Source organism: Balaenoptera physalus (assembly GCF_965194825.1).
Source record: "Balaenoptera physalus genome assembly, chromosome: 17".
Classification (NCBI taxonomy): domain Eukaryota; kingdom Metazoa; phylum Chordata; class Mammalia; order Artiodactyla; family Balaenopteridae; genus Balaenoptera; species Balaenoptera physalus.
Window position 1 is genome coordinate 48,486,934 of NC_138895.1, and position 24,562 is coordinate 48,511,495.

Here is a 24,562-nt window from a genome sequence, read left to right on the forward strand (position 1 = left end):
GACTTCCTAGCCTCCAGAACTATGAGAAATAAATTTCTGTTGTTTATTAGCTACCCAGTCTGTGGTGTTTTGTTATAGCAGCCCAAATGGACTAAAACAACTGCCTTTTCACACATTGAGTAAGGGCTCAGAATTGCTGACTTAGGTTGTGGAATTTATTGTACTATTATTGATTCCCTCACTTGCACTACTACAGGTTAGTGATGGTGGTGATGAGACTAGCAGATAGCGTAGTCTAGATTCTGTCTGTAGATTCCTTCTATGAAAAATGAGACTTAGAGTTCCCTATAAATTATGAGTAGCGTCTTTACTTCCCCTAGGGAATCGCTTTATATTGGGTGCATAAATATTTACAAATATTACATCCTCTTGTTGGATTGACCCCTTTATCATTATGTAATGCCCTTCTTTTTCTCTTACTACCATCTTTGTTTCAAAGTCTGTTTTGTCTGATATAAGTATAGCTACCCCAGCTTTCTTTTAAATGTTTCTATTTGAGTGGAATATCTTTTTCCATCCTTTCACTTTTGGTCTGTGTACTTGTATCTGAAGTGAGTCTCTGGTAGGCAACATACAGTTAGGTCTTGCTTTTTATCCTTTCACCACTCTATTTCTTGTGATTGGAGAATGTAGTCCATTTACATTTGAAGTATTTATTGATAGGTAGGTACTTAATGCCATTTTGTTAATTGTTTTCTGGCTGTTTTGTAGTTCCTTTCTTCTTTCTCTCTTCATTTGTGATTTGATGACTGTCTTAGTGGTAAGCTTAGAATCCTTCCTTTATCTTTTGCATATCTGCTGTAGGTTTTTGCTTTGTAGTTACCATGAGGCTTATATATAACAGCATATGTTTATAACAGCCTATTTTAAGTTGATAACAACATGTGTTTGAATGCATTCTAAAGCTCTACATTTTTATCCCCCAGAATGTGTTATGTTTTTGATGTCACATTTTACATCTTTTTATCTTGTGTATCCCTCAACTAATTATTGTAGTTATAGTTATTTTTACTACTTTTGTCTTTTAACCTTCACACATAATAGCTTTATAAGTAATTAATCCACTGCATTTACTGTATATTTACCTTTACCAGTGAGATTGATATTTACTTTCATATGTATTTTTCTTTTTAAAATTTAATTATTTTTAATTGAAGTACAGTTAACTTATTATATTAGTTTCAGGTGGGCAACATAGTGATTCTATATTTTTGTATATTACAAAACGATCACAGGGTAAGTCTAGTTACTGTCACCATACAAATTGTTACAGTATTACTGCCTATGTTCCCTAGGCTGTACATTATATCCCCTTGATTTATTTATTTTATAACTGGAAATCTGTACTTCTTAATCTGCCTCACCTTCTTCATTCTTTCTCCCACACCCTTCCCCTCTGGCAATCACCTGTTTGTTCTCTGTATCTTTGCGTCTGTTTCAATTTTGTTATATTTGTTAACTTGTTTTGTTTTTGAATTCCACATATAAGTGAAATCATATGGTATTTGTCTTTCTCTGATTTATTCATTTAGCATAATGCCCTCTAGGTCCATCCATGGTGTTGCATGTGGCAGGATTTCATTCTTTTTTATGGCTGAGTAATATTTCATTTCGTGTATGTGTGTATGTACTACATTTTCTCCATTCATTTATTGATGGACACTTAGGTTGCTTCCATATTTTGGCTGTTGTAAATAATGCTGCAATGAACATAGGGGTGCATATATCCTTTCAAATTAGTGTTTTGTTTTCTTTGGAAAAGTGGGATTCCTGGATCATATGGTAGTTTAATTTTTTGAGGAACTTCCTTATTGTTTTCCATGGTGGCTGTACCAACTAACATTTCCAACAACTGTACATGAGGGTTCCCTTTTCTCCACATCCTTACCAACTCATGTTATTTGTTGTCTTTTTGATAATAGCTGTTCTGAGAGGTGTGAGGTGATATCTCATTGTGGTTTTGATAATTTCATTCCCCTGATGATTAATGATGTTGAGCAGACTTCATGTGTCTGTTGGCAATCTTTATATCTTCTTTGGAAAAATGTCTGTTCAGGTCCTCTGCCTATTTTTTTAATTGGGTTGTTCGTTGTTTTTGATGTTACGTTACATAAATTCTTTGTGTATTTTGGGTATTAACCCTTTATCGGATATATTGTTTGCAAATACAGTTGTTTGGCTGCCTTTTTGTTTTGTTTTTTGCATTTCATCACATGTAGTTTTGTGAAACCACTGCCACCATGATTGAGATATAAAAGTATATCACCATAACAAGGCTTCCTTGTGCTACTCCTTTTAACTGTACTATCACTTTCCCTACCTCCTGAACCCTGGCAACCACTAACCTGTCCTCATTTTATATAATTTTATTTCAAAAATAACAAATATAAATGGAATCATACAGTATGTAATATTTTGAGCATAGATTTTTTTCACTTAATATAAATCCCTTGTAGTTCAACCAAGTTGGTGTGTGTATCAATGGTTTGTTCCTTTTTATTACTGAGTAGTATTCTACTGTATGGATATATTTATACCATGGATTGTTTAACCATTCACCCATTGAACAACCTTTTGGTAGTTTCTAGTTTTTGGTATTACAAAGAAAGCTACTGTGAACATTTATGTACAGATTTCTATGCCTTGTAGAAGGAATTTTACAAGGTAATTTCATTTTTATTTTTAAAAATGATTGCTAAACTAATTTCCAGAGTGGCTATACCCACTATTCATTCCTATGAGCAGTGTATGAGTGATCTAGTTTTTTTTGTATCCTCACTAGCATTTGGTATTGTCATTATTTTTAATTTTAACCATTCTGATAAGTATGTAGTGATGTCTCATTGTGGTTTTAATTGGCATTTTCCATATGGATAATGATGTTGAACACCTTTTCATATGCTTATTTGCCACATGTATTAGTGAAATATCTGTTCTTGTCTTATGCTCATTTTCTGATTTTGAGAGTACTTTATATATTCTAGACCTAAGATCTGTCTGTCAGTTATGTGGTTCGCAAATAGCTTCAATTTGTAATTTGTCTTTTCATGCTCTTACCAAGACCTTTTACAAAGTGAAAGGTTTCTGTTTTGATTAGGTCCAGTTTATTAATTTTTCCTTTTATGCATTGTGGTTTCAATGTCAGAGCTAAGAATTCTTTGCCTAGCCGAAGATCATAAAGTTCTTATGTGTTTTTTCCTAAAAGTTTTATAGTTTTACATTTAAATCTGTGATCCATTTTGAGTTAATTTTAATATAAGGTATGAGGTTTAGTTTGAAATTCATCTTTTTGCCTGTGGATGTTCACTTGTTTCAGTACCATTTGTTGAAAAGATTGCACCTTCTCCATTGAATTGCTTTTGCCATTTTGTCAAAAATCAGTTGGGCATGTTTATATGAGTCTGTTTCTAGGTTCCCTATTCTGTCCCTTTGATTAATATATCTATCCTTGTGTCAATATCACACTGTCTTGATTACCGTAGCTATATAGTAAGGCTTAGCATTGGGAAGAATGAGTCCTCCTACTTTATTCTTCTTCAAAATTGTTTCTGGCTATTTGAAATAGTCTTCTTTCCAGATAAATTTTAGAATAAGCTTGTTTAGAAAAATCTTGCTAGGATTTGGCAGAAATTGTCTTAAATGTATAGGTCAGTTTGGGGAGAATTGACATCTTTTGTCAATTGACATCTTATGACACCATATTGTCTTCCAATCCATGAGCACAGTGTCTCTCCAATTATTTAGATTTTCTTTGCTGTCTTTCATCAGCATTATGTTTTTCCAGCATGTAGATCCTATATATGTTTTATTAGATTTATACCTAAATATTTTATTTTCTTTGGAGCATTTATAAATGTTATTGTGGTTTTGATTTTGGTTTCCAGTTATTCATTGTTATGCAATTGATTTTTGTGTATTGATCTTGTGTTCTGCAACTTTGCTTCATTTGTTAATTACAGGAGGTTTTTTTTCATAGATTTCTTGGGATTTCTTATCTAGATAATCATGTCATCTACAGGTAGAGAGAGTTTTGTTTGTTTCCAATCTATATGCTCTTCCATCCCTTTTAAATTTACAAGTTAATATTTATACGTCTTCACTGAATCTGCCTCCATGATGCCATTGTAAACACTTTGGCAGAGGTCATTAGGAACATCATTGTTGCAAAATCCAGTGGACACTTTTCATTTATCTTTTTTAATCCTCACTCAGTTGTTATATTTGATGCTTTTGGTCTCTTTCCGAAAACTTCACTTTTGCGGCTTCTGTGATTCTTTTCCTGTCTCTCTGGCACCCTTTCTCTGGCTCCTCTTGTGACTTCATTTCTGCTACCCATCCCAGATTTTTAATTGGAGTTTCCCAGGCTTTCATTATTTTAGTCCTTGTCTCTCCTTGGGTAATTTTATTCCTAGTGGATTTAGTTATCACTATATGCTATTTATTCATAAAATGCTATTTTAGGGTCCAGTCTCTTTTTTTTGCCCCTGAGCTCCAACACCAAGAGCAAAATGGACCTTCACTTATATGTCCCATAGAATGTTCCAAACTGAATTTATCTTAAACCTCAAATCTGTTCCTCCTTATATATTTCCTATTTCAGTGAAAAATTCCACTTTTTACCTTTAATCCAAACTAGAAACCCTGAAAACATGCTTAACTTTCATCCAACTCTGGATTCTACTGTTACATTATCTCTTGAATATTTCTTTTCAGTCTTCATTGGTACTTCTCTCCAAACCTTTTTTTTTACACTGCCTCTGGGCATGATATTTCTAAAATGTAAACTGGATTGATACTACCGTGTTTAAAATTTCTTAATGGCTACCGTCCTTTTGCTTTCACAGTTCTTCTCAATTTTTTCAGCCTGGCCTCTGGAATCACTTTCTTTTCTCTCATATTTCAGCTACCCTGAATCATTTGTAGTTCCTCAGAATCACACTGTCTTGATTACTGTAGCGTCTATATAAATATAGTAAGCAGTTCATTCATGGACATGGGTAATAGATGAGAATGATTTTTCTGAGCACCATTTTCATTATCTTATCAATAAAGTCTAGATGCTCAATTTCCATTAATATATTGGTAAACTAGAATATCCTTTACTTCAAGCTTAGTATAAGTATAAAATGTATTTTGTCCTTATAAAAATCCATAGGAAAATTCAATTCTTCATTATTTATATAGTTATCCACTTAGATGAATTGCACAAAATTTATATGTTGCCTCTGGCTTTCACATACTCTCTAGAGAACTTCGAATAAGTTTAATATTTACATAAACAAATTTGTTGATAGAGGCAAATCTACCAAAAAAATTCAATTAAGGTAATCAGAAATTAAATACAAATACTTTCAGTTTTCTGTTGCATTTCTCAGGAAAAAAATTCCAGAAAGTTCCAAAAAGCAAGTCTTGAATTTGCCCTGCACCAGCAACTATTTGTTTACATAGCATTTACATTGTATTAGGTATTATAAGTAATCTAGATGATTTAAAGTGTATGGGAGGATGTGTGAGTAGGTTATATGCAAATACTACACCATTTTATATAAGGGACTTGAATATCTACGTAGTTTGTTATCCACAGGGGTCCTAGAACCAATCCCCCATAGATATTGAGGAACGACTATATCAGGGTATATAATTTTTCAGTATTAGAAATGTGAAGTTTTTAGTAGTAGAAATTTGATTGTAGTAACTGGCGCACAGTGATTTTTCAATTTTCAGGATTTTGTCTTTAGGGTAAATCTCCAGAAGTAGAATTCCTGGATATGATTATTTAAAAGCTTGTTTTTGGAACAGATATTGCCAAATTGATTTACATAGGGTTTTATTAGTTAGCTCTTCCATCAGCAGATTGGAAGTGTACATTTTACCAAATCTTTATGAACAATGTGTATCATATTAAAGGAAAAAAGCATTTTTGAGATTTGATGATGTGAACAGTATTGGTTTGTTGTTTTAATTTTTATTTGTCTCATTACTATGGAAGTTGAACTTTGCCTGTGTATTTTAGTTGTTTCCCTTTTTTGTGAGGTGTTTTGTGTCCCTTATTGTTTTCTCATTAAGGTGTTGGTGATATTCTTAATTTTTTTCACCTCTTTTAGTATTAGCTCTTTTTTGGGGATTTATTTATGATTTTCCCCATTTGTTTTTTACGTCCGGCTTTCTTTTTTTACTTTCAACATATATGAACATTTTTAGATTGACACATTTGTTTTCTTTTCACTCTGATTTTTTTCCATGGCTTTAAAATAGTTGGACTGCTTTCACTGTCTTATTTTATGTTTTCTATATTTCTCTCCTTTTTAATGCAATTTTCCTTTTTTCTATATTATTTGGATTGATTGTGCTTTTTAGATTCAGTTTTGTGTATTCCATTGGTTTTAAAGTTATACTTCTGTTTTTGTCCTTTTAGTAGTGATTACTGTGAAATTTTTACTGTGTATACCTAAACTTTAAATTGTTGTTATACTAACTTTACTCCGTCCTATTAATCAGTTTTGAGGATCTCAGAAGGCTTTAACTTATTATCTTCTTTCCATCTTATATGCTGTTATTATCCAGAATTTTAGTTTCATTTTACTTTTATACCTCCCAAATTAATTGCTGTTGTTATTATTCTTTGTGTAATGAATACTTATTTGGTCTTATTTGCCTGTTTATCAGTTTTCTTGGTTTGCTGTTTTTAGCATCTCACTTCTTTCTGGGTTTAATTTCCACCTTTATGAAGTACTTTAAAAAATATTACAAAAGATTCTCTTAGTGGTAAACATTAAATTTTCATTGTCTAAAAAATCTTTATTGTAGTCTCTCTCATTGATAGTCTATTTGGTTGCATCGGGTTGGTGGATATTTTCTCTCAGTGCTTTGAAAATATTAACTCCACTTTTGAATTGGTTCTGTTTTTGCTGTTGAGATTTTTATATATTAGTGGTGTTACCATTTTATTGTAAAACGTGTCTTTTTTTTCCCTTAGTTGTAGTTAAGATCTTTATCAAATGTCTTTGCTGTTCTTCAGTTTCATGATCATGCCTCTAGGAGTGAATTTCTTTTTTGTTATCCTTTTTAAGATTTATTGTGTTTCCTATATCTATGGATTTATGTTTTTGATAACTTCTGAAAAATCTTTATCTCTTTGAATATTAATTCTGTCTTATTCTTTCTCTTTTTGCCTTCTGAAACTTGTTTTACACACATTACAACTTCTCAGTCTATCCTTTGTATCCCTTATCTTTCATATTTATCTTGTTGTCTCTCTGTGCTGCACTGTGGGTAGTGAGACTCAAATCTGAGTCTCTCAGATCATAAACTTATGTGCAATTTATAAGAGGGATTGAAGTTTACTGTAGTCCAATGGTTTTCAAAGTGTGATCTGAAGACCACTAGGTCATGATTTACTTTTTTCATCATCATTCTCTTATGAGTGTAGAGTGGAATTTTCCAGAGGCTACCTGATGTGTGACACTGTGGTAGATTGAAGGCAGAAGCAAATATGAGAATCCAACTGTTTTCTATTAGGCCAGATTTTTTAAAATGTAAAATAAAATAATTCCATTCTTTTTACCAGTTTTCTTTTTGTTTTGGAAAATATAGCTATTTTTCATAAAAAGCAAAAACTTAAAGTTTTATAATTTGTTTATAATTATGTTAATGTGATGGTTTTCTTATTTTTAAAAGCATATATTTAAACTTTTTTCTCCTTTTTTATTTCTCCTATGGTAAATATGGGTAGATGTAACCCATTTATACAAAAGGTCATTGGTGCTCTCAGTAATTTTTAAGAGGGTGAAATGTCCTGAAATCAGAAACTTTGAGGACCCTTGTGTAGAGAGTTGAGAGTAGGGAGCCACTGAATTATTTTAAGCTAGTAAGCAACTTGATTGAATTTGTAATACAGGAAGTTGACAGGCTTTTCAAAGTTGAGGAATAGATTGGAGGAGGTGATTTCAGATAATTAGTTAAGCTCATTTTGCCATATTCTAGGGGAAAAGTGATGGGGCCTAGATGGAACTAAGTCATTGGCTGTGGGCATATAGAGCTGGGGACAGATTCAGGAGGAAAACGCAGAGAGGAAGTTCTAGAATGACTTCTGAAATTTTGGTTTAGGATGATTGGGATGGATTGTTGTGTTAACTTAGATTCTTTTTACAAATTGAAGACCTGTCTGTCAAGCTCATCATATACTAACATAATTAGTAATTAAATCTCACCAAAGATTAATATATGAAGGAGACATTATTCATTGTGGGTAAGTCACATACAAAATTATCAATTTAGTATATTTTCCTTTATTTTAAGGAAACGTTGAAAAGTTCATTCAGCAAATTGTTATCGAGTGCCATAGTACTGTACAAAATAATGAGGATATAGTGGTTAATGGGAGGACAAAACCTTTCTCTCCTCTTGAATGTTTTAAGGAAAAAATGTTATATCATGAGTAGCTTATGATTGTAATTTTAGCATAGAAATGTTGTCTGTAGTCTTAGAACCACCAGATGGTAAAATACTTTGCTTTAGATTTAGGTTTGTTTTTGAGCTGAAATAACTTGAGTAATTTAAAAACATTATTGAAAAGGAAATAAAAAACCAAAAACCAGGAACATCCACAAATAACTTGTGGATGAATGAAGATGAAGGTAAATGTGTTTCAAACTGTATTCTATGCCTTAAAAATTCAGGAACAGAAGAAATCATGGTTTCTTGAACTTCTACCTTTGTCTAAAGCCTCCTAATCAGAAGTAGTAGAAAGAACACTCTTTTTAGTTAAGCTGTTTGGGAAAATAGCTATGTGTTATAAAGATCGAGTTCTTAAAATACATATATATTTAAACTGTAGAATCTTTTATCATGTCATGTATAAGCTTGAAATTTGTGCCACGTGAAAACCAAACTTGGCGTAAGGTGGATTTTTTTGGTTTAATAATTTTTTTTTTAACAGTAAGGAAGTTTTCATTCTTGTTTGCCATTCTGAATGTTTTTGGGGGGTTCTGTTGTATTTGTTTTATCCTTGGGAAGACTTTTATTTTCTTTTTTCAGCTGTAAGAGGTATTTTTATTCTCTCATAGGTCTTCTAACTTAGAAAGAAGAAAAATTGGGATTGAGATAAGAAAGGAAGGCTTTTAGTTTCATGAAGGACTTTCTAAGAATGTTATGAATGAATGAAAATATGGGGTTGTAATAGAAGTGCCAGTACAACCTTAATTATAGTGTTCAATGCTGTGGCCACTATAATTTATATGTCTGAATGCTGAGGGGGGGGAAAGCTGGTTTGAGACTTTGCAACTTGCTGGTAGTTGCAAGTTCTTTTTCCTCCTGTTAGCATTAAGCCATCTCAATGTGTTATCTGGAAGTAAAGATAATGAAGAACACAGACTGCAACTTCTAGTTTTTTATTTCTGTTTGGTTCACAAGGTCTATAGGTTCCCTTTTAATCCATAAAATGCAACGGTTCTCTGACTTTTGTTTTGATTATTAGATGCTGCTAATTTTTTTTTTCTTGAATTGGTTCATTTTTGCCTTGATTTTCTTTTTGAAACTTAAGGTATCTTATCTTTAGAAACTGTACTGAGCCTATATCTGTTCTTAGTTTTCTATAGTCAGATTATAATTGGGTTTTACTAGTCTGAATAACAATTTCTGCCTATTAATTGTAGTGTTTTAGATTATTCACATTTTATGTAATTTTCCGTATGTTCAGGTTTAAGTCTAATTTTTTATTTGTTTACTATTTGTCCCATTTAATTTTTCTTCCTTTTTTCTTTTTTCCTGCCTTTTTTTTTTGATTAGTTGAGTATATTTTAGCATTCCATTTTATTTTCATTATTGGCTTTTTGCTATAACTCTTCATTTTCTTATTTCGTGGTTGTTCTAGGGTTGACAGTATGCATGCTTAATTTATCATTGTCTACTTTCGAATAATAATATACTAAATGGATAATGTAAGTATTCTCCTTTAGTATGCTTACAACAGTATGATTCTCTTTATACCCTGTCATCATTTGTGCCAGTGTTGTTATAACTCTTATATATATGTTACGGACCCCAGGACTACATCATCATCATCGTCTTCATCATCATCATAGTTATGATTGCTTTGAACAATTAATTGATTTTTAAGAAATTAAAAAACAAAAAGTGTCTGTTGTATTTACCCACATAGTTATTTCCAGACTCTTCATTCCTGTATGTACATCAAAAGTTTTAATCTAGCAGCATTTTACTTCAGCTTAAAGAACTTCTAGAAATAGTTTTTGTAGTGCATTTCATATCTACAAATTCTTTCAGCTTTTGTTTGTTTGAAAAAGTCTTTGCTACTTTCTTTGCTTAAAAACTCTGACTTCTGGATTTAACCTTTGGGGTTATTTCTGCTTATCTGCTTATGGTTGGGCTTTTCTAATAGCAGCTGTGTCTACTTTGTTTTCAAAAGAGAATAATAGCAAGAGTTGGAATGAGAGAAAGATGGCCAACAGTTAGAAGATGAAAAGATCTTAGTAAGAGCAATATAAATAGCTTAAAGTAATTGCTTCCTTCTATGAACTCTTTAAACACTTTGTTAACAAACTCTTTAATATTATTTGTCAAAAAATTTTGAACTTTATTTTTCTAATTTGTTAAATGAGAATAACAGTATCTTATAGGATGTTTGTGATTATGAACAATGAATATAAAGCTCTTGCCTTGCTGTACCCATAATAATTAGTTACTCTCAATATTATTTTACAGCTTACGTCTTGTTTGCTTTTAAAAATACTCCTTTATAAATAATAAATATTCTGAAGTCAAGGACTCTTTCTTTTCCCAGTGTTAACAACTTTTATCTCCTGTGCATTGTGCAGAGTATCCTGAATATAGCAGGTGCTTTCTTTCTTTTGACCCTTTCACCTTCGTTCTACTTTATTATTTCCAGGCTCTTTTTTTTCATGTCTAGACCTAATGGAGTCTTTTCCTGTCTCATGTTACTCAACATCCACTTATTCATTAACTCACTGTAATATGGCTTCTTCCCTCACCACTCTAATTGAACTATTCTTTCAAAGTTCTGTAGTCATCTATTTGTTAGTAGTCCTAGTAAATCTTAATTTTTGGTTTTCCAGTTTAGGATGATTGTAAATACTATAATATTCAGATTTGCCATCTTATTGGTGAAGAATTAAATTTGCCCACATTGTCCAAAAATGGAATAATTTTAAGGAGTGAATCTTGTTTGGTGTTGATGGTTATTTTGTACATCTGCATACACAGAGGTACTGATGATGATCAGCACTCCTTAGTTGTTGCACTATTCCCGAAGGCTAGGCTCACACCTCCAACACTGTTGCACTGTTTAGCTCAGGCATGTTTTACTGTTTGCCTCAAGTTGTCTAAATATAAACTTCCCTCCAAGTTAGGGCTCATTCTCAGCTTTAGTTATCTTATTTAGTAGAACCATTATTTACCTCTGAATTGCATTTGTTTTATAGGGAAGATAGGAATTATCATTGTTGACTGTAAATAAAATGTTTCTAATATTTACAATGTAAATGCAATGCCAAGAAAAAGGGGGAAAATGTTATTTAGGGTCCTATTAAGTAGTTCAGATTAACAGAGGATTTTCCAATGCATCAAAGAAAAGCCAATAAGAGATTGGATATACCTTTAGGAAACAAAATATTATTATTCTTTTCTTATTTTTGAATGAGCCAAACTTTAAACTCTTAAAGAGTATGTTTTCTGAAAAATACGTTTATTTTATATATAAATTTTAATTTCTTAATAGATAAGAATATATTGTTGTCTTATAACAGTTAAAGTATTTAGATCTTTTCTTAACTATTGTTTAAAGTATCTGTGAATATGGATGGACATTCAAGTATAGAATAGATGTTAGGGGATTTCAACTATAAAATAAACAAGTGTTTCTTATTTAAACAGAGATATAGTAAACATCATGGCTCTTCAGGTTTTTTTCCTTTTTTTTTTTTTTTTTTTAAAACAGCACATTCATACTATAGCTCTACGGCCAAAGTCCCCTTCATAGCAAAAGTGAAATGAATCATTATAATCTGAATACTTAGCTAGTATAAAATTTTATAATTCTTACTATTGTTATAGTGTATAATTTAATTCTTTTAACCTTTACTTCAATTATTTAAAATCTCAATTGGCTTCATTAGTATTATTGAGACGTATTCATAGTACTATTGAGAAAATTCTACTGTGTTTTACTGAAAATTTATCTTGAAATGTATTCTTTTCTTCTTATGTACTGAATGCTCCTGGGTTTCTCTTTTTTTGGATTTATATATGATTAGAAGATGTTTCTAGTTTTTTCCCCACACTTATGTATCTTTTTCCCCAAGTTAGTTTTAGATCCTATTTATCATGTTGGCCAAATTTTAACTTTTACTTTTGCATATGTTTAGAATGTGCTGTTTTGATATATTTTTTTTTTCAGAAATGTTATATTTTTCTTTTCCTTGGGTCTGTAGAATCTTCTTCAGCCTATTTTCTTACTGAAAATTACTTTCCTTTCTCTTATTAAAGCTTTATTGTTTCATTAGAAATTAGTTAAAAGGATAACAGTAGAAATGCCTTGTCTTCTTGGCAGTACTATAGCCAAGCAAAAATTTTATGCTTTTCCCCCTGGGCTATTTTATAAGATTCCCTCGTAATTTAGATATATTTGTGGTCTGATGTTTCTTGCCTTATAAAACAATGAAAACACTGGGTTGCAAAGCAATTTCAGGTTGAATAATTGTTTATCCTGTACATTTTTATTAAGGCAAATGTTTTAAAGTGGGAGTCATGAAACTATGGCCCATGGGCCTACTGCCTGTTTTTATAAGTAAGGGTTTTTTGAAACACAGCTAAGTATCGTCTGTGGCTGTTTTATCTTATTTTATTTATTTTTTATCGAAATATAGTTGACATACAACATTATGTTAGTTTCAGGTGTACTACTCAGTGATTTGATAATTGTATACATTAGGAAATGATCATCACTATAAGTTTAGTGTTGATCTGTCCCCATACAAAGTTATTACAGAACTATCGACCATATTCTTTATGCTGCATATTACATCCCCATGGCTTATTTATTTTATAACTGGGGGTTTGTACCTCTTAATCCCCTTCACCCATTTTGCCCGACCCCTCACCTTCCTCCCCTTTGGCAACCACCCATTTGTTCTCAGTATCTATGAGTCTGTTTAGGTTTTGTTTTGTTTTTTAGATTAAGTGAGATCATGTGGTATTTGTTTTCTTTGTCTGACTTATTTCACTTGTGTCATACACTCTAGATCTATCCATGTTATTGCAAGTGGCAAGATTTCATTTTTTTAATGGCTGAGTAATATTCCACTGTGTGTGTTTGTGTGTGTGTGTGTGTGTGTGTATACACACACACACACACACACACCACATCTTCTTTATCCATTCATCTATCGATAGACATTTAGGTTGCTTCCATATCTTGGCTATTGTGAATAATGCTCCAGTTAATATTGGGGTGCATATATCTTTTCAAATTAGTGTTTTTGTTTGCTTCAGGCAAATACTCAGTATTGAAATTGCTAGATTATATGGTAGTTTTATTTTTGATTTTTTGAGGAACCTCCATACTGTTTTACATTGTGACTGCACCAATTTACAATCCCATCAACAGTGCACAAGGACTCCCTTTTCTCCACATCCTCACCAACACTTGTTACTTGTTGTCTTTTTGATGATAGTCATTTTGACAGGTATGAGGTGCTATCTCATTGTAGTTTTGATTTGCATTTCCCTGATGATTACTGATGTTGATGAAGAGCCTGCTTTTCCCAATTTTATAGTCTTGCCTCCTGTGTCATAGATTAATTGACCATATAAATGTGGGTTTATTTTTGTGCTCTCTATTCCATTGACCTAAGTGTCTGTTTTCTGTGCCAGCACCATACTGTTTGGATTACTGAAGCTTTGCAGTATAGTTTGAAACCAGGGAGTATGATACCTCCAGCTTTGTTCTTCCCTCTCAAGACTGTTTTGGCTATTCGAGGTTTTTTGTGTTTCCATACAAATTTTAGATTTATTTATTCTAGTTCTGTGAAAAATGCTATTGGTATTTTGATAGGGATTGCACCGAAAGACACACAGAAAAAAACTTTTGTCCCAGTATCACTGATGAACGTGGATGCAAAATCCCCAACAGAATATTAGCCAACCAAATTCAACAATACATTAAAAGGATCACACAACATGATCAAGTTGGATTTATCTCAGGGATGCAAGGATGGTTTGATATCCACAAGTCCATCAGTGTGACACATCGCATTAACAAATTGAAGAATAAAGACCATATGATCATCTCAATAGATACAGAAAAAACTTTTGACAAAATTCAACATGCATTAATGATAAAAGCACTCAACAAAATGGGTATAGAGGGAGTGTACCTCAACATAATAAAGGCCATATATGACATACCCACAGCCAACACCATACTCAGTGGTGAAAAGCTGAAATCATTTCCTCTAAGATCAGGAACAAGACAAAGATGCCCACTCTCATCACTTTTATTCAACATAATATTGGAAGTTCAAGCCATAGCAATCAGACAAGAAGAAGAAATAAACGGAATCAAAATTGGAAAGGAAGAAATAAACCTGTCACTGTTTGCAGGTGACATGATATTATAGGTAGAGAATTCTAAAGAGTCCACCAAACGGTTATTAGAACTAATAAATGAATTCAGTAAAGTTGCAGGTTACAAACTTAATATACAAAAACCTGTTTGTTTCTGTAGACTAATAATGAACTATCATAGAAATGAAGAAAAGAAACCCACTTACAATCGTGTCAAAAGGAATAAAATACCTAGGAATAAATCTAACCAAGGAGGTAAAAGAGTTATACTCTGAAAGCTATATGGCATTGATGAAAGAAATTAAAGATGACACAAATGGCAAGATATACTGTCCTCATGGTTTGGAAGAATTAATATTGTTAAAATGACCATACTAACCAAGGCAATTTACAGATTCAGTGCAATCCCTGTCTATGGCTGTTTTCATGTTTCAGTGGTGGGCAGTGACAGAATTGAGTAGCTGGGTCAGAGTCTATATGGCTTTGAAGCCTAAAATATATCTGGCTTTTTACAGAAAAAGCTTGCCTACCCTGTTTTAAAGTATATGATCATTTTAAAATTGACATTTAATTTCATTAAAATTAAAAGCAGAAAATAAAAATCGCCTTTTCTAGATTGATTATTATGATAGGAATTTGTATGTTGGTGGTTACTAAATTTAGAGAGCCCACAGACATATATGTTAAGGAAGGAGTTGACGTTTTCAATGTGGACAGTATAGTTATGGTGTATATTTATATTATCTGTATGTTGAAAATTATGATTTAGAAAGGTTGATCTTTATTTAGTGTTAAATTACCAGATACTTTAAGTAATAACCAAATAATTTGAGCACTTAAATAAATGGAGTCTTCCTGAAAAAAAAAGTTAATAATGAATGATTAGAAATTAAATTATTAGAATATGTGTGTGTGTGTGTACTTGTGTGTGTGTTTTCATGTGTAGTGTGAGGTGGGAATGTGGCTAACCAGTTCTCCCTGTACGATTTGAGTGGTCTGTCTTTTCCACTGATTTATAATGCCACTTCTATGGTATTTCAAGCACTCATATCTATCTGGATCTGTTTCTGGACTCTCTTCCTTCTCTTTTTTTTTTTTTTTTTGTTGTTGATTAAATTTTTATAATTCTATAATAAATCATGCTGAAGGAGGGGCAGTCTCCCCACTGTCTTTATGTGTTGTGTGTGTGTGTGTGTGTGTGTGTGTGTGTATTTTGGTATTTATTCATTCATATCTCTCTGTGAGGATCTTAATACATCTATTTTAAAATCTTTTAAGCATGTTTCAGAAGATTAATTTTATTGTGACTGAATTTCATTGATTTCTTTAGCTATGTTGGCAAAGCATAGTGGTTTGTAAGGTAATTTTGAATAGGAGATCACTATGTCTTTATTTTGCCATCTTTTCTTTCTCAACCCTTCCTTTTTTTTGCTCATCCCTTCTAGTCTAGTAGACCATTTACTTCCTCTGGTCTCTAGTCTAGAGCCAGTTCTCATCTTGGCAGTTCAGGGCTCCTGCAGTGTTGATATGGGGTGATGTAGAGTTACTTGTCTCAATTCTCATTTGCAAGGTTTTATCCTTCTGACTCCCTTGCAGTGCAGCTTCATATGAAGTTCTGGGCAGTAGTTGGCAGTAGCTCTTTTCAGCCTCCTTGAAGAGTTGGGAGTTTCACTACATTACTGATTTCAGGTGCTGAGCCTGGTAATGGTCTCCTGCCTTACATAGACCAGTTTCAGTCCTCTTTATTGCCCACCTGCCTTTGCCAGTTTTTGCACCTTGAGCCAAGCTAAAATTTTCTTTTTTTACTTTATTGTTAGCATTACCCCCATCCAGTGTTTCCTGTTATCTAGTCTTCCATATTTTCAGAAGCATAAATCCTTACCTTTCTTTTTTATTGGAAATATGGTAACTTCAAATAGCACTTGTATTTGAATGAGTCCCAAATCTTTGTCTAACTGATTAATATTTTGATCTTTACTAGTAGATGTTTGGTTCCGTTGTGGACATATATATAGGTGTGAAGTGCCTTCACTGGAGATGCCACATATCTAAAATTGAATCTGCTATTTTACTTTAAAAATTAGATTAAAAAAGTCAATTGGTTATTTTTGGGTGGTCTGGAGCTTAGAGTCTGTCCAGTACAATTCAAGGTCAAGCATCTCTCTTTCTACCCTGAAGTTTTAAAAGCTCATTATAGTGTCATTTTGCAAAATTAGAGCAGATATAAAGAGTCTTAGGAGACTGAGAAAATGGTGGCTACATTGACTGAATTAGGATGTAAAGGACAGGGCTTTTTTATTTTTTGTTTTTTCAGGAATGGGGGTTAGGGGAAAGGAACAGAGTCTGTTGTGGAGTTCATGAGTTTTGCTTTAACACTGAGTTTGAGGTGCTAGCATTTAAAAAAATTCTCATTTCTACTTCCTGTATCATTTAATTTCTAAACTTTTATAAAAACCTATTAATAGTTAGTATCTCTTATTTTGCTTTTCATCATATTACCAGGAGATTCTTCTTCCTGAAGTACTTTATCTTGTTAATCTCCTACTCATAAGTTTCATTGACTTGTCAGTATGTAGAAAAAAGCTTAAATATTTTGGACTGATACTCATGTTAGAGACCATTTGCTCTAGCTTCTTTTTACAGCCTAATATTTCATTTCTCTCTATTTTACCTAAATTGGACTACTTATTCTCTTTTCAGTGACATGTGTGCTTTCTTCTTTCCTCCTTTTTTTTTTTGTTCAACCTCCCTCTTTTTTTTTTTTTTGCAGGGCCCAGTCTTTTCAAACCATGTCCTTTGTGATGTTTTCCTGACTACTGTAGCTCACTGTGATCTCTCCCTTCTCAGAATATATGGCGCTTAGTACTCTATGTTTAGTTGGCCTTCTCTCATCTGGAGGCAATAGAGCAATGTAGGTAGGATTGTGCCATTTAGTAGCAGTGTGATTTTGACCCATTTAATCTCTTTATGCCTCGTGTCCTCATCTTTAAATGGGGATCTTCTTTTATGGGGAATAGTGTCTACTTCATAGAGTTGTTCAGAGAATTAAGCGATGTGAATGTAATGTCAGTAGTACATGACCCATTGGAAGTGCCATAAAAAAATTTTTTTTTTCTGTGTGTCTCTTTTCCTCTCTGCCTGCCATTCTTCTTTCTTCCCTTTCTCGCTGCTTTCCTTTCATCAGTAATAATGCGAGGGACTTTTCTATCAGATGTATCTGGGCATTCATCCCAGCTCTTTTACTTCGTATCTTTTTGACCTTAGAACCTCTTAAGCCCTAATTTCCTCCTCCTCCTTAAAGTTCTGGCACATATAAATGCTCAATAAATTTCACTGTTTTTTTGGTGTGTGTGTGACATATATAATAGCTGACTAACTTGCTCTTAACCTTTTTATGCATATAAGTATTGTTCCTCAAGTAGGTAAAGTAAAGCTACCAGAATAAGGGTACCATCTATTTGTACTCCCTATTTTCTCTCAAAATGCCTGACACATACTTTAAAAAAAAAAAAAAAAATCAGGTGTTCCTTGAGGGAAGTTACACATATAAGAAAACAAAGTGCAGTTTTATTAATCGGTTCACACACCCAGTCCCCCCGCAGTGAATTTTGGTAAATATTAGATGGTAGAATGTGGCTTAGGCCAGAATGCCTCTGTATATACTTTTGTTCTCTCCTTCCTTAATTTCTGCCCATTTCACCTTCCAAATCTAAGGGTGGGTCTAACCACTTCAATTCAGTGGTTTAAAAACAGGGAAGGAGAGGTTGGCAATATGATATATACCTACTGATACGAAGGAAAGGGGTGTCATAGGCAATAATGAAGAACAAATTTTTTCTAACATATGGTGCTATTAACCAGCATGGTTTGATTGTTCTCTGGCTGGGCAGTATCCTGGGTTAGGTGGCTAGCTGTGGGTGTGAAAAGAAGGCAGAGGAGAGATGGCTAGTGATTGCATCATCTGGGGAACATGGCTCTGGTCCTGTTACTGAGTAACATGGATCTCAGGGATAGAAGAGTGGCTCCATCACACAGGTGTTTACAGTTAGTACAGTGATCTCTTTCATTATTAAAATGTAGCCTAATACATCTTAGTGTATGTTAAGCTTTGGCCTGTCAGGTTAACTATTCCTGCATTTGGGAGGTTCAAGTAAAAGAATGCAAGGGAGCATAAGCTCTCTTTTCTTCTTCCCCAGCCTATCATAGTCCCTCATCCTCACCCTTGATGGGAGAGAAGATGGAAGCAGCCTCCTCTGTGGGCTTAAGCTGATGTGTGAAGAGGTTGGGGGCATACACTCCTTTACTGGAGTGGCTTGGCATTTTTTTTTTTTTATGGCTAAAATTAAGTTTATTAATATTGCTGTCAGGGTAGAGGGGTTCCAGAGATTCCCATTTTTACCACAAAAGGTAGTGTTTTGTTTTTTCTGGCTCACTCTCCAGTTGTACCTCTGCGTTGCTGACTTGACTTGGCTCTCTGACTCTCCGAAGTAGAGTTACCTTTAGAGATTCTTCATTGCATCTATTGCCGTTATACCTGCTTCTGGAGGGGATAGAGGTGAATGTCTCCAAGGGCTTTGTAGCGGTTCGTTTCCAAGGCCCTCACACTCTGTTCAGGAGCTTTTGGTGACCAGAGCTTCCAGGTGAACCTTAGTCCTTCTCTGCTTGCCAGGTTTGGTGCCACACGGCTGAAGAGCATAAGGCACATCGCTTCTTCTGTCTTTCGTTTTCTCCTTCTTCAACTCTTTCTTACTTTTAACCTTTGTTTTTAAACAAGGACTTTGAACGATTCAGTCACCTGTTTTAAGTTTTGTCCTCAACCTTATTCATACTATTGTGAATCTGGGAGCTGATGGTTTTCCAGTTTTAGTTGACTAGCCCTGTGAGGGCTCAGGTGAAAAGTATGTAACATGATCCCATGATCAGTCATTATGAAAGTAATGGGTCTGTTTACATACAGTGTTTGCCATGTTTTCCCTCTGTTAGGAACTTTTGTAAGGAAATGACATTCTTGCTTGTTTCATGAGGAGCAAAGGGCAGTATTTTCAGAAATAGCTATGTGGTCCCCAAGAGACAACATTCTTTTGCCATGAAATCTACTTACCAGACATTTTGGAAAAATTGTATCCTAAATCAGAAAGATACAACTGTAATGTGTTTGGGGTTAAAAATTATCTCAAAACATTTTAGCTGGTATTTTTGAGAACAGAGTTTCTTTTATTAGAAATTAGAGGCTTTCAATGAATTAAAATGTGTAATAGTCCAAAGTGATGCATACTGGTTAAAAGCAGATGATGAACTCAAACTAATGGTGGAAATAATTCCCGTTTTAATAGTAAATATTATAACTGTTGTTTTGCTTTATTTTTTAAAATTTAATTTAGTTGGGGCAGGATTTGAATGGAAGCTCACTTAATTGATGCAATTAAAATGTAATTGAAATGAAAACAAGTCAAAATTATCAAAAGGATTATTTTCTAATTATAATACATATGCAACCATAATTTCCTAACCAGAATTAAGAAAGAAATGTTTGCACATTTGGTAATGTTTGTTTCATAGTACATATTCCTATGGGTACCATGATTAATGCCCATTTTTAAGGCACACTGAAATTTCAAGTTTATTAAAATTTTTGTTTAAGCAAATAAAGTTATTTAGTTTGTTTTTCTTTTAAATGATAAAAATGTGTAGTTTGTAGGGAACTTTATTCAGTTCTTTTTTTTAAACTATTTGAAAACTCATATTTAGTCTATGCACTTTACCCTTTTTTGCTGCTAATAACTTTTTAAAAATAAAATAACTTGTTCTTTCTTTTGCTTTAAAATGTTTGTCATCTCGTGTATGCCAGATTTATTGGACTGCAGTAGTTTTAGTGCATTTTGGCTGGAATGTTTATTATGACATCACTATAATCTATATACAGTATGTGATTTCAGATGGTTTCAGTGTTAAATATTTTCATAATTATGCTAGTTTTGGCAGTTCACTTGGAACTTTTTCACATCTCTTTAATGAATATGTTTTACTTCTGGGCTTTTGAGACAACCATATGTTTCAAAAATTAATAGTGTGCTTTTAATGTTAACATTGTGCAGAAGTGTATGACTACAGACATTTTTAAGGATCTAAGCTGAACTAAAAGTAATTACAGTAAGGTCTTATTCACAGTAGTAGTCTTTTAGTATTTGGAGACTATAACATCCCCCAAAATAACAGAAGATGTCATTATAAAGATTGAATAGTGAAGCTGTTTTGTGGAATGAAATGCTGTGAAGTTTGTTTTTTATTAACTTAAACATAAATTCATGTAAAAATTTCCTTTATTGTTTGTTACAGTAAATTTTTAACTTTTTGTTGTAATGAAGTTTCAAACAGAAATTTTTTCTTTTGCTAATATATCACACAAACATCTGAAGCCATGCTATATTGTAAAAGATTCATCTTTTATTATTGTATAAGCCTCTTAGTGTGGTAGTGAATAAGAATTTTTGTGTCCTAAAGGAGGTCCTATCATTGTTCTTATTTGCCTCTAGTACCCTATTAGAATGGTAAATTTAGTGGGTATCCTTCTTTTTGTTCTTGAAATTTTCTCTTCAAATATATAAAAGAGAAAAACTAAATTTATCACGATTCTTTTAAGCATTATGAAATAGTTTTATTGTTGATTAATGAATTGATGGTGCACAGTACACCATCTGTTTCCCTTTGTGTTGGAGAGATGTTTGATCTCTGCCTCCTCATATGCATCTCTCATTCAAGCAGAATGTGCTCTTTTATCCCCCCAAAAGGAATAAGATGATGTCAGATGCTTTTACCTCGTTTTACTACCTCATCTATTTCCTCCTTGTAATATCCATCTTCTTGAAAGAGCAATCTATGTTTATTTTTTCCATCTTAACTTGTTATTCACCCTTTGAACTACTCTTTTACTTCTTCCACTCCTGTCCCTCTACTGCAATTACTAAATGTCCTTTTTTTTTTTCTTTGGTTATTGGCACCCCCTGTCCTAATTACCAAATTTTAAGTGTTAACATCTCTGTGGTTCTTAATGTGACCTCATTTTTATTGAACTGGTCTATGCCTTTAGCTTCTAGTATTGTTCTCCCATCTTAAACATTGTATACTGTGGCTTTTTTTTTGACTAATCATTATTCTTGCATGTGCTGTTTATAGTTTTCCCCCTATTTAGCCTCCAATCTTAACCTAAAACATTCCTACACTCAGTTTTAACGGCCTCATCTCTCTAGTTCTTCCAAATAGAATGACTCTTTGTGTTCCTATTACTTGAAAACAAACAAAAAAGTACTCTTGTAGACTGGTTATATATGTTTTAAATAGATCCTGAAATCTTTGAGAACAGATATTATATCTAATTTGCCTTTGTAAATCCAGCAATTAACACATAAAAACATTATATAAATGTTTGTTGAATCAAGTCAAGAAAAGAGTACTCATTTGCATTGTATAAATTTCAAAAATATGTATGAACTTTTTGAAGTTTTTATGTTATCCATATCAAAACCCAGTTAAACCTTATATCTAATCTGAACAATATTCAATTCAGTGAACAGTGTTAAATAGGATGCCAAGAATTCTGAGGATGATTAAGATTAATCATTAAAGGTGATTAAAAAGACAGCTTGGATTCTTAATTTAACTCACAAAATAGTAAGGGTCTTAACATATAAACAAATAGGGGAATATTAAGACCCTTTCCATTTATTTTGCATTTTCAAATGGAAAATGTTTAAAAGCTTCCATTGAATTGTCTTCTTTTGCTAAAACCATATGTAAGAATTTTTTTTGACATTATCAAGTGGTTTCTTTTGATACCAACTAAAGAAATAGACAATTTATGATTTTAAACTACTACTTATTTTTAAAATGGTGTTTAAGAATGCAAATTATGAAAAATTTTGGTTACATAGATTTTTAGAGCTAAAAAAAAAAACCTGAAGAGTCTATCTTATCACATTTTAGTAACCTGCATACATTCAACAAAACTATTTAAAATTCTTGAATGGTGACTGATAATTTTCTTTCTTCAAAATAAAAATAGGATGACCATGAAAGCTGTGGTTCTAATTCTACCAACCGTAGTACTACTGAGAACACAAAATCATCAGTAAAACCCCGAAGAATTCAGCAGGCTGCTCCCACAGATCCTGATTTGCCACCAGGTAACTTCTTTTTTATTTTTAATTTTGGTTTATTTTTGGCTGCGTTGGGTCTCTGTTGCTGTGCGTGCGCTTCTCATTGCCGTGGCTTCTCTTGTGTGGAGCATGGGCTCTAGGTGCACGGGTTTCAGTAGTTGCAGCACGTGGGCTCAGTAGTTGCGTCACGCAGGCTTCAGTAGTTGTGACGCACAGGCTTAGTTGCTCCATGGCATGTGGGATCTTCCTGGACCAGGGCTCGAACCTGTGTCCCCTGCATTGGCAGGCGGATTCTTAACCACTGCACCACAAAGGAAGTCCCGCCACCAGGTAACTTCTAAGGGCATTGATAAAACCAAAATTTTGATTGTTATTAATCATTGTTGCTGCCCTTTGTAGAATATATATTTTCCATATTTTTTAGTGTCATAAAGTATTTAAAATATATGTACATTTGCTGCATGACATCAGAACAGATTGAAAGACATTTGTGAGGGCTCTGGACTCATTCAAATTTTAATGCTCTTTTGCCCTAGGTTTATTCCTTAAGTTTCTTTCTTTCTTTGTTTTTTCTATTTACTCCTTTATTTAAGATTAAAAGGTGGGTGACTGAATGACAGTTACTTGAATATATTTTTGTCTTAAAATTTACTCATCTTTAAGTATAGGAATCACTGATCTAAACAACAAAATAACACAGATCATTTCAGACAGCTTCCAATCTCCAGATTAAAAGCTTCATCACTTCAATTATATATATATATAATTCCTTTCATTTCTTTTCTCATAGATTCTAATCATCTCTTGAGGACGATTAAGGGACAAATCCCAATAATTAATACATTGTTCTTACTTTGCTGCTGTTTGTCCCTATGCATGTGATCGTATATCAGGACCCCGTCCCTTAAATTTTTCCTAGATTAAAGGTCAGGAATCAAATACATCTTCATGGAACACTAGTGCACATCTGATGCTTTTAACAGCGTTTCACATTAAATAAAAAGGAGACATATTGTTCTGGGTAAGATAAGCACTCATTACATCATTAAGTTAAACAATAGTCTTATCATTGTATAAAAAGTTCCCAGATAGCACAGGGAGATCAGCTCGGTGCTTTGTGACCACCTAGAGGGGTGGGATAGGGAGGGTGGGAGGGAGGGAGATGCAAGAGGGAAGAGATATGGGAACATAGTATATGTATAACTGATTCACTTTGTTATAAAGCAGAAACTAACACACCATTGTAAAGCGATTATACTCCAATAAAGATGTTAAAAAAAAAAAAAGTTCCCAGAAATTTAAGTTAGCTCTGTATTGCTTGAAATGTTTGTATAATAGTTACAGTCTTTTCCATGTGGCGATTTTGCAGAGCGAAGTGTCAGTGCAGGTATTTCATTCTTTTTCTGTTTCTGTTTGTTTCTTCATCAGACTCACAATCTTATAGTTATTTGTTGTCATCAGGGAAACAGAGAAGAGGGATGGAAGTCAGCTCTTCTTGGGGACTCAGGACTTTCTTCCTTAGTTATATTAGTTCCAGTACCTAAAAGGTGGATCCCAATCCTGTTTTCACTCACAGAGAACTCTGAAAATATGCTAATTTATCTGATGCAAAATCAGCACCTAAGGAGACCCAAATCTTTTTTTACATTTTAAGATGATAACTGGGAATTTTTTAAAAAAATTTTTATTGGAGTATAGTTGCTTTCTTACATGCGCTACAAGCAAAGACTTGCCTCTGACTCTACTTGTAGTCTCTTTGTTCCTCTTGCTTCTTGATAAACAAAGGAAACTGAAATTTTTATTTATCT

At 33.1% G+C, this 24,562-nt stretch overlaps 1 protein-coding gene across 17 annotated transcripts in view; it reads left to right on the forward strand.

The window, feature by feature from the left end:
- VPS13B (vacuolar protein sorting 13 homolog B) overlaps positions 1 to 24,562 on the forward strand; it is a 763,196-nt gene that overhangs the window by 20,227 nt on the left and 718,407 nt on the right. For all 17 annotated transcript variants that reach the window (XR_014255333.1, XM_082432674.1, XM_082432665.1 and 14 more), the window contains one exon: positions 22,661 to 22,781. Coding sequence is in view for 16 of the 17 variants with exons in the window: in XM_082432674.1 (XP_082288800.1) it covers positions 22,661 to 22,781 (121 nt within the window). In the remaining variant the exon portion in view is untranslated. The remainder of the gene's footprint in view (positions 1 to 22,660; positions 22,782 to 24,562) is intronic.